Below are 11,113 nucleotides of genomic sequence, written 5' to 3' on the forward strand. Positions count from 1 at the left end.
AGCTATTTTTGTAGTTTTGATGAGATGGGCGATGCTTTTCTAGACTACAAATTTGGCATTCAAATGTTTGTTGGATAAACCTATGGAAGAACGAAAATTGAGCACAAAATGTAGCAAGGCTTATTATGTAAAATTCACAAAATACGTAGGCTTCATATTCTCATACTCTTGGTACTAGTTCATCAATAAGATAGGGTAAATTTTGTGATTAACTATCGATTTATAAATTTGCTAAAATTAGTCACATGCTTCGATGTTGACCAATAATTGAGCAGACGTAGGTACAACTTTGAAAAGACAATTTAACAGCTTGTTCGTTTGGCGGATAAGCCATAGTTGAAAGTAATGTTCGCTGATTTGTAACAAGAGAAAAATATTGTTGAATGGCTGACAGATTCGGCAGATAAGCTCTAGGGCGGTCTTTTTTAGCATATATCTCATTTGAAATATCATGTGTGCATTCCATTATTGAACACAAATTAAATATTTATTAGAAAATGACTTGTGTCTAGCACCAAACACTTTGGAGAATGCGTGTTAATTTGTTGTTTATCGTACAACAATGGCAATATTAAATTGTTGGATGATCGGGTAAAAGAATAATGCTTAGGATCATCCTCGAGTGAGACAATATCAACTTCTAATTTCAGTTGAGATGTTGATGTTTGGGTTGAACATTCATCAAGATTTTGTTAGATAGCAGAGAGCCATAAGCCAAAAAGAAATGGACCATTGTACTAAGCTTTTTTTATTGGCAACCTCTCACTACTCTTCCTTCAATAAGCTATTGCTTATTTGCAATTTGTGAGATGATAGTTTGACCGAGCTGGTGTACTCGGGATGTTTTGGGATATTGGTTAGCAACCTGCATGCTGATCAAATGGTATGACATCTAAATTAGGTGTTAGTTGCATTAAGTCTCATGAGTCATGGCCATTTCATATCTATTAACTTAGACATCTCATTTTATTTGCTTGAATTTTTGGTTATGTCATGTTGGAAAGACTCAACATGTTTGTCGAGGGTATCGTGTAAGATAAATATACTCCGTCTATTCTTAAATAAATGTCGCTCTGGTACTTATGCCTAAATTTATATAAAAAATATCAATAACATTTATATCTCCAAATAAGTTTATTATGAAAATAAATTCAATGATATTTGATATATCTAATCATACTAATTATATATCATATAATATTATTTTTAATATATTTGATCAAAGTTAAAAAGCGTTTGACTCCTCGTAAATTGAGACCAACATATATTTAGAGACAGGGAAAGTATGTGCAAAGCCCATAGTTATATAGAATCACAAAAGAGCCCTTGGTTATATAAACTTAAAATAAGCGAGCTATGACAATGACTTAACACCCATCTAACACCCCAGTGTTCTTGGAGATCAGAACCATTGTGGTTTGATCAACTTCCTAAATAAATATATAACCCTAGTAGCATTAGAGTGGTGGCACTACTTAATTATTATCCCTTCCAATCGTCGTTCTTATCCCATTCGACGCCATGAATCATTCATTGCTACTAAAGGAAGCAACGGGCCCACCAGAAAAAACATTCAAAGACAACTTCGTGGCGTGCACGTAGCAGCATCAAACACCTATCCCTGTCCGTGCAACCAGCGTCCTCCGTACACCACGTCCACCGCTTCCCTCTCACTGCCACCGGGGCCCACACGGGGGCTCCGAACGGCACGGACGACGTCCACGGCGCACAAGCAAGCAAACCCCATTTTCGCAACGAGGCCCCCGTGGTCCGACACATTCTCGTCCCCAGGGACCCTCGATATGAAAAGACGATTTTACCCCTGGGGAAGCCTCGTATTCTCTTCCTCATACCTCGCGCGTTAAAAGCTCCACTCTTCTTCGCCTTGTGTCCCACACTCCTATCCTTCTCACAGAGCGCCCAGCGCCCCGCGAAGCTTCTAGAACACGCGGCTGGAGTGAGCGAGCGAGCTGGCGGTGGCGGGTGGGCGAGGCGAAGCTAAGGAGGCGCGAGGGGCGGCGATGCGGGGCAGGTGACGCCGTGACGGTGCGGCGCGGCGCGGCGTGGGAGGAGGCGGGGCAGGGCGGGGGATGGTGGCGGCGGCGGAGGAAGGTGGGCCCGTCGAGGAGGGCGTCGGGGAGAGCTCGTCCCCGCCGCGCGAGGACGTCGCCGCCCCAGCGCCCGCCGGCTCCGGAGGCGGGAGCGGGGGCGGGAGCGGCGGAGGCGCCCGTGACATCTGCGCCCAGGTGCTCGAGCGCCTCGTCGCCGACGGCCACGCCGAGGCGTCCGACCCCGACTTCCGCGACAGGCTCGCCGCCCATTTCGGCCGGCTCCCGCACAGGTGCTGATCCATTACCACACTCGCCTGCCGCATCTTAGGCTTGCTTGCCGTGGTTTAGACTTTAGAGCCACCCGGTTGTGGAAATCTGTGGTCATTGTCTCGGTCAAGGAGGGTAGCGTGCTTGTTTCGGCTTTGAGATTTTGGGTGTGGGCATCGCGAAGCTTAGTTGTGAGCTTCGTCTTAAGCGTCAATTTTTGTAGCATGTTTATGTTTGACCTTTTGGTTAGCTCCCACTGGTGCTTCCGTGCTTGTTTGACTCGGCGATGGAATCGGAGTTGACTCGGTACTATTTGCTCGAGGACTGAGCGGATTTAAAATTTTACACTACTTTGATGTTGGAAAAGTGGCTAGCAGTTGTGTGCTGTGTCTTGCTCGATTTTGGTCTGGTCTGGTCTGGTCTTTGATTAAGCTAATTTTGGAAGTAAATGGAGTGAACAGGGTTTCTTTTAGAATCATCTGCTGGCTCACACCCTTCCGGAAAAAAGAAAGCTTTCATCCTCGTTCTGAATTATTGTCTTACTGAATATGAAAAGTAAACCCCGACTTTTAGATCTATAGCAGCAAAATTTCTCAAGTTAGCGAATATTCATGCAAACAAATATGTTCAAGAGCGTGGCTTAAAACTTGCATACTGGCCCTTAAGTCTTGTAGTTATCCCTTGTATTGTACAGTCAGAGTCTTATCCCTTAGTCTTGTAGTTTGCCTCTGTATTCTCCTTGTGTGGAGTAGTTCACTTTTATGATATTCAAAGGAAGCTGGTAGCTGCAGTCTCTGTTTTCGTATTAGAATTGCTATAGGGCAATTAATTAATTCTTCTGTTGCTTACTTGTATAATCATGAAGCTAACGTTGGTTCTTCTTTTGTTTTCTCATACCGTAGCTATCAGCTGGATATCAATGTTGACAAAGCAGCCGATGTCTTGGTCCACCAGAACGTCTTAGCGGAAGCAAAGGATCCTGATAGGCGCCCTGCATTCTATGTCCGTTTCTTGAGGGTAAAGCTCTTCCATATGTTGGTTTAGAGTTTGTGAAGTTCTGCAAGAAACTACTATGTGCTATATGATAGCAGCAGCTACTTTTAGTGGCTAGTGGTTTCAATTTATATTTTATTGTTACTGAAGTTTAGTTTGGAAAAAGAACAGGAAAGCTAAACCTCACTCAAGTGATTTGAAGCCTACCCTAACTCGATTTGTTTTTCATCCAATCAATGAATGCCACGACGGCGTCTTCCTCAGCCCCTTTGAGGTTAGGGTTCAGGGGTTTGTGCCTTACCTGTGGCCTCCAGGCTTAAGGAACTGCGGGGAGCTTCTCGCCTAGAGCTGGACAGTATCGCAAGGCGGCGGCCAGCGGGGGTGCCGCTTGCCACGGTGGAGGATGGCGGTTGGTGTGGAGGCGGCGGCGCGTCAGGCTTCAATTGTTTAGGGATGGTGTCAGTGGAGAGCCAGGCAGGAAGCCCGTTTGGTGGACGAGCTTGACCGGATTTGCTGGAGAAGGCGCTGAGGGTGGGTGGGGGAGGAGGGGGGGGGGACTTCACATGCAGGAATCTGGCTTGTGGTAGTGCATGTGGATAGATAGCGAGCTGGGATAGGAAGGAGATAAGGGAGAGAGGTTTGATCATAGACACCCATTTTAGATCCAATGGCAGGAAAAAAAATCAAGTGAGGGTAGGCTTCAAGTCGCCTGATTGTTGCTGTATAGACATATCTGAAAAAAAATGGTAGTGCCAGTAATCAGTTGCCATATTCCTCACTGTGAACAAGCACAGTGCACTCTGCAGCAGCCATTTAGTGCCATTTAAATACATGCTTGGTTGTAACTATAACTCAGCTCGTGTGCTACAACTGGATTTTGCTAATTTGTTATATAGTATTTGTTAAGTATGAAGGATAAGTTGGATTGAGAAACAGTAGTTGCGATAGGAGGAGAAAGAATTCCAAATTTGGCAAGTGGAATTGAGAAACAGTAGTTACTAGCATTGTTTGGTCGCCTTGTGTTCTTTCTGTCATCGGTGCAAATGTAATCTTTGTTCTGTTGGAGTGTGAGTGTGAGTGTTAGTGTGAGTGTGAGTGTGTTTGTGTTGTGTGGTGTGTGTTGTGTTGTTTGGGCTCTCGCCCTTTTCTCTCTTCTTAATATAATGAAACGCAGCTCTCCTGCGTTTTCGAGAAAAAAAAAAAAAGTTCAACTAAAAGATAGTTAAGAGGTAATTGAGTTTTCTTGTTCTGTTGGTGCTAAACTGCTAATATGTATTTACAGTATACTTAATAACATCTTGCGAAATGTGAACAAGGGAGAGAGTGACTGGCTTTGACTGATACATCATTTGTACAAGTACAATACAGGGCCTGAAACCTACCTTGAGCTTGAGCCCAACAAGCTTGCTACCAACTTTTCTGTTTATGTGATTTATATTTTTTGTTTAGATAACAAAAGATCTTCATTCTTTACAGGCAATTCATATAATGCTTTAATGTTTGGTTGCTCTAGTATTTTAGGGATTAGGAAGAGAGGTCTATTAGATTGCGATTTTACCTTTTCTTGCATCTCTTATCAAGGCTAAATGTTTCCCGCGCATTAATGCTTGCTTATCTTTAGTATTGCAATAGAAATTGGAGTTGTCAAATTGACTCTAAACTTTGATCAAAGATTGAAGATATGGATCCAGCATATGACTCCGATGCATCTGACGAAGGGGATGATGATGGTGACGATCTCTCTGTAAGGTAGATGCCTATGACATGTGCTACTTCAAAAGATTTCGAGGATCCCCAAATTGAATGCTACAATGCTAGTAACATAGTAACATGTGGCTCATTGCCTTTTGTAGTCTGTAGTCTGTACTAAAAGAAAGTCTTTCATTGCTGTCACTCTTGACTAAAGTTATGATTCTTGCACATGCTGGTTGAGTGGTTATATATCTTAGAATATCTTTATCTCCTAGGGTACTTGTGACGCAATTATTCCATTCCAAATTATAGTTCACTTTGGCTTTGTCCTAATTCAAGCTTCTCTAATGACCAAGTTTTTTAGAAAAATGCGTAAACATTTACAACATCAAATTAGATTATCCATTAAATATGTTTCATTGTTTTGATAGTGCATTTATTTGAACTCGTAGGTGTATATCTTTTTTTTTAAAAAAATGTCAAAGTTGAGAAATTGATTTAGGATAAAGCCAAATTAGACTATAATTTCGAACCAGGGTGGGTAGTTTGGGGGGGGGGGGGGGTTAATATATATGCATGTGAAAAGAAACCAGCAGGCGTGCTATAGAATGAACACACAAAAAAGTAGTAAGTGTATGCAATATTAGGAGGTACAAATAAAATTTCCTTTCTCATTTTAAGAGTCCAGATATTGCAGCCAAGTTGATGTTCCTGAATTCATGAAGGATCAAAGTCCTTTTAGTTTTGTTTTTGTCTGTGCACCAAAAAAGGAGCTTTTAGTTAATTAGATAATCTTTTTGAAAAGGTGCAACTCAAAAACACTGGCGCAACATTTAATTTGGCCTGGTGAGCAATGGCCAACCTTTGTACGACACTACGACATAGTTGCCCATTTCCTGTACCTTCCTTCTAAATATTGTGAAGGTTGTGACCCTTTGAATACTAATGTATGTTGGAGCTTGGAGTTAGTGAGTCACACAGATTAAACTTGTTGACCTCTGTACAAAAGCACCACATTCGCTTCTGTAGTCTGTGCATCAGATAAACAGGCAGATGCAGAATAGATATACTTCTGTCCTGTATGCTGAAGAAATTCATCTCAAGTAGTTCCTAATTCTGTACCCAAAAAAAACAAAAAACTCGTGCATTTGCAATTGCATGAATAACTATGACATGCCCAAGACAAATGTTTCACACAAAACTTTATTTTTCAATGTATTTATGTTGACTGTATATTTCACAGGCAGGACACGCCATATACTCACATTCATGAGGTTGTTTTCTCCACAATCGACAAGCCAAAGCTCCTTAGTCAGGTCAGCAATTTTGTGACCTTTTAAATTATCCTCAGGTTTTGATACATATTTAAGATATCAAGATGTTATAGCAGTTTTCTAATCCATATACAAAGCTTTACCACTAATGTTGTCATGCTCGAGGTTTTTTTTAATGATAATTGATATCCTGAAGTCTAATTTGAGCACACCTGGTTAATTTCTATCTTGCTAAAGGATATTTTTCTGCATTCAACCATGTACTGGATTGTACACAATACATTGCACATAATTGGACCTTTTATTCACAGTACAGCATCTAACTAAACATTTCTTGCCAGCTGTCTGCATTGCTATCTGACATTGGATTGAACATCAGAGAAGCACACGTTTTCTCTACCCATGATGGCTACTCTCTTGATGTTTTTGTAGTTGATGGCTGGCCCATTGAGGTAATATGTTAGACCTTTATCATGGCATTAGTTGAATTGATGAGATCAATGCATTGTGGTTGTTCCTAGACTTAACCTTCCCCAACTTGCTTGAAAATTAAAGGATTTGTCTTTCTTAGCAATGCAAGTTGCCAGTAATAAATTTATCTTGAGTGAAGACACCCTTAACAATGTTCACCGATGCATGTTAAATTGGTATAGTTTATTCTGGTGCTAGTAAATTATCTAGCATGTGCAGTTACACGACAACCTATGTGAAGCAACAAGCCTCATGAAATAACCATCTACACGTTTGCAATTTCTTCATGAGGCACTAATCCTTCCCAATATCTACCTATAAATTTTGTAGGAACTTTTTTGAGGCCTGCAGTACCTTGTTTAATACATGCATATAGAAGCAACTTAACATCCATATTAAGTTGTGTCGCACAAGATCAGTTAGCTGTAGTGTAAGGATGCAAGGGGTTCAATCTGAAGTCTGCTCCACTTATGGTCCACACAACATTTGGAGTCTGTAGATAAACAGAACTAGGATTGAGTCAAGGGATCATCCAACACATTTAATAGAGATTACCACAATTGTCTTGTTGTTTTGCATTGAGTGTGCAAACTTTGCCAAAATATTGTGATTCATCATCAATCTCTGAATCAATCCTCCTTTTTTTGGTGAAGAACTCTGAATGAACCTAAGATTCTTTTCTAGTTATATATGAACCTATATTTCCTACCAACGCCATGGTGCCAATGTCAATTGATAATCTAATGCATCTGATCTGAAGCCTAGTGGTCAACCACTGTGTAGCAGGCTCAGGGAGGCTCTAAGCCTCATCTAATGAATGTTTGATGGAAAATGACCACATGCACCCCTATTAACTACATTTACCTATGCTCTTTCACACTGTTAAAATGGGTTAGTGAGTGGCAAAGTAGCATTAACTGAAGCCTTGTTTTCTTCTCTGGACTTATTTTGAAACAATGACTCCTGGGTAGGAGTAAGTATCCATATTTTTCACTTGCCCCTCCAGTAATGCTAACTCACAATTTGACTATCAGGACACTGATGGTTTGCACAAAGCACTGGAAGCATCCATTTTAAGAAATGAGGTAATTTCTGAACTGTTCATTAGTTCATATACAGATACAAATTACGATTGATCAAGTATTGGGCAGGCAAGTTCTGTTTTACTTTTTGTTTATGCAGAATTTGGTTTGTAGAGTTCCATTGCCCAAAACTAATAAAACTTTGTCTTGAGCCTTCTCACGCAGGGTTCATGGTCTGGTTCATCTCATTCCTCAGCAGCTGAAAGAACACTGCCCTTCCAAGTTAAAGGTGGTGAATGGGAAATCGACAAACGACTTCTGAAGATGGGAGGGATGATTGCTTCTGGTTCTTGTGGGGACTTGTGAGTCCAGTTTATACTTCTGATGACTTGGCTGCTGTATTCAATCGTGCTTTAGCTGCTGTATTCAGTAGTGCTTTCTTATTGTGTTATGCTTATCTGAAGGTATCATGGGACTTACCTTGGTGAGGATGTAGCTGTTAAAGTTCTAAGAGCTGAGCATTTGAATAAGAATGTTTGGAACGAGTTTACGCAAGAAGTATATATACTAAGGTATCTAATATTTGTGGTATCACTTGTGACTTTTGTGATGTAGTTGAATACCCTATACCCTACTTGCAATTGGTTGAAATAATTTAATGATGTATGATTTGCCTTCACCTTCCACACCTTTCAGAGAAGTTCACCATACAAATGTTGTGCGATTCATTGGTGCATGCACAAAACCACCACAATTTTGCATAATTACAGGTGAGATTTTTGATAGCATCTGATGTCTACTAGAAACCTACAAAGAACTATTTGTCTGTAGAAAATCTGACCCAGATATGTGCAATGCAAAGCCCTACTTGTTCATAGTACTGGCCTGTTATAACTTCAGCCTTCTGGGATTGCTAAAATATTTTTAACCTTGCTTCTTAACGAATGTTGTAGGTTTTAGCATTCTCCTCTTGTAATACTCTTTTAACCTTTTTTTTAATTACCTTGCAGAATACATGTCTGGAGGAAGCCTGTATGACTTTGTGCACAAGCAGCATAATGTTCTAAACCTCACAACTGTGTTGAAGTTTGCAGTTGATGTATGCCGAGGGATGTGCTACTTGCATGAAAAGGGTATCATCCATAGAGACTTGAAGACTGCCAACCTTCTAATGGACAAAGATCATGTATGTACCATTTAGGTATTTACACTTCATTTGTAAGAGAAAATGGGATGAAAATAATACCAGTAGAAAAATTAAGGATTTGTTGTCTTTATTTGTGCGTGTTATCTATATTAGAGCTCGAGGCCATGCATCACACAGTACAAATAATGTTAATTGACAAATATTACTCCAACTGATCAATGATTTTCTTTGTTTCTCTAGGTTGTGAAAGTGGCTGATTTTGGTGTAGCTCGGTTCCAGGATCAAGGAGGTATCATGACAGCTGAAACTGGAACATACAGATGGATGGCGCCTGAGGTACGGCTCTATTTGCTGGAGCAGTGTGATTGTATATTAAAATTTTCGTGATATAGAATGTTGATAGTTTCAGAAGCAAGCTGCTGATAGAAGCTTTTTGTATCGGTGTGTGATTGTATATTAAAACTTTGACATAGAAACTTAGACCTTACGCATGTTGGTAGTTTTATGAGCAAGCTGCCGATAGAACCTTTCGAATGGATCTATAACTGTTGAGAGGGTTGCCCACATGTGGTATATAAGGCATACCCAGTGAAGTTTATGTCTCACACCTTACGCATGTTGGTCGTCTTTGATCATTAGGTGGTGAGTCTGTATCCTTAGGTTTTTAGGTGAAGGGTGTGTGTGTTCGGTGTGTGTGTTGGGTGTGTGTTGGGTCTCTGACCCTTGTACCCTTCTCTTTATCTTAATGAAATGACGCGCAGTTCTCCTGCGCCGTTCGAGAAAAAAAAAGCTTACAAGTAAACAAATATGAAGACAGTGACTGAAGTTTCTGTTTCCATTTTTGTAGGATTTCAAGATTACAATGGGTCTATGAAAAGATTGTGTATTTATAACTTATAGTGACTAGTAAAGAGATATAAAATATTAAATAACTTTCTGATAATCTTTGGTGCTGCATCGTAGGTTATAAATCATCAACCCTATGATAACAAAGCAGATGTGTTCAGCTTTGCTATTGTTCTCTGGGAGCTGATAACGTCTAAGGTATTGTTGCTCTTTTTTGTATGGTTATAGGTTAGTTATTGTTACAATTGCTGGATCTTGACAATTTTCAATCTCTGGTGCAGATCCCATATGATACCATGACCCCTCTCCAAGCGGCTGTAGGTGTGAGACAGGTGGGTAAGAAAGAGTAGGTGTTGTAGCATCTTATATGTTCTGTGAAATGTGCTAAATGTACTGTCATACCAGGGATTGCGCCCAGGACTTCCAAAAAAGACGCATCCAAAGCTATTGGACTTAATGCAGAGATGCTGGGAAGCAGATCCATCCAACCGGCCTGCTTTCTCGGACATTTTAGCCGAACTAGAGGATCTTTTGGCACAAGTTCAGGTATTTCCAAGCTCCCATATTTAACACTTTAGAGAAGGAAACCTACAAAACCCTATTCTATTGAGTTATGCTATCACAGTAACACTGGAATGTTCTCTGCCCTTTGGACAGGGAACTTCAGGAAAGACGGCCCAAGATCCATCAAATAACTCGAACAAGAAAGATTAACCCCCATGCACATACCTGACATTTTTCTCAATTCAGTGATTTGCCATATTTAGGATTCGGGTCGCTAATTATGAGGAATGTAGCATATCATTTTTTTTTCCTGGATGGTTTTGCCTTTGTGTACATTTGAACAATCTTCTTGGTGCCTATTTTTTATGGTCACCTCATTGTTCTTACATAGAGGAAAATGGCTCGAGCGCTTGGGCTACCTATTATGACAACGGTGGAGAATTTACCGCCGCAACATGGTTGGATGTTTTTCATGTATTGTCCCAGTAGCTGCCATATTTAGCATCATATGGGTGCATTCATCGACTTCAGAAATTACTGACCTTTTGCATGAAAAAAGTCTATATAACCCCCCTCAACTATATAGCGTGGATTATTTATCTCCTAAACTAAACCAGATTTCCTACCCCCTTAAACTTTCTAAAACCTAACAAATAACTCTTTTAAGCGGTTTTAGGCAGTGGTTTTGCTAGTGGTTTTTATGTTTTTCTTTTTTATTTATTTTTGCTGATTCTTTTTAAAATCATAGTAAATCAAAGTAAAATTATAAAATGAAAAATCTAATTTTGTTGGACTCCACATGAGTAGTTCTACGCGGTGAACATATAGTATGGTATACTTTAGTAC

At 40.3% G+C, this 11,113-nt stretch overlaps 1 protein-coding gene across 2 annotated transcripts; it reads left to right on the forward strand.

The window, feature by feature from the left end:
- On the forward strand, window positions 1,844–10,740 carry LOC110429680 (serine/threonine-protein kinase STY8-like). 2 transcript variants are annotated; one of them, XM_021446014.1, is made up of 15 exons: window positions 1,844–2,341; window positions 3,221–3,335; window positions 4,984–5,060; window positions 6,247–6,319; window positions 6,619–6,729; window positions 7,783–7,833; window positions 7,996–8,132; window positions 8,235–8,342; window positions 8,467–8,540; window positions 8,781–8,956; window positions 9,158–9,253; window positions 9,881–9,961; window positions 10,045–10,095; window positions 10,169–10,309; window positions 10,421–10,740. In XM_021446014.1, the coding sequence occupies exons 1-15, from the start codon at window positions 2,091–2,093 to the stop codon at window positions 10,475–10,477; spliced, it is 1,599 nt and encodes a 532-aa protein (XP_021301689.1). In that variant the 5' UTR covers window positions 1,844–2,090; the 3' UTR covers window positions 10,478–10,740. The 2 variants fall into 2 exon arrangements, with proteins under 2 accessions (XP_021301689.1, XP_021301690.1); XM_021446015.1 differs by lacking the exons at window positions 10,045–10,095; window positions 10,169–10,309; window positions 10,421–10,740 and having other exon boundaries at window positions 9,765–9,901.

The sequence above is a fragment of the Sorghum bicolor genome, chromosome 8, assembly GCF_000003195.3.
Source record: "Sorghum bicolor cultivar BTx623 chromosome 8, Sorghum_bicolor_NCBIv3, whole genome shotgun sequence".
NCBI classification, from domain to species: Eukaryota; Viridiplantae; Streptophyta; class Magnoliopsida; order Poales; family Poaceae; genus Sorghum; species Sorghum bicolor.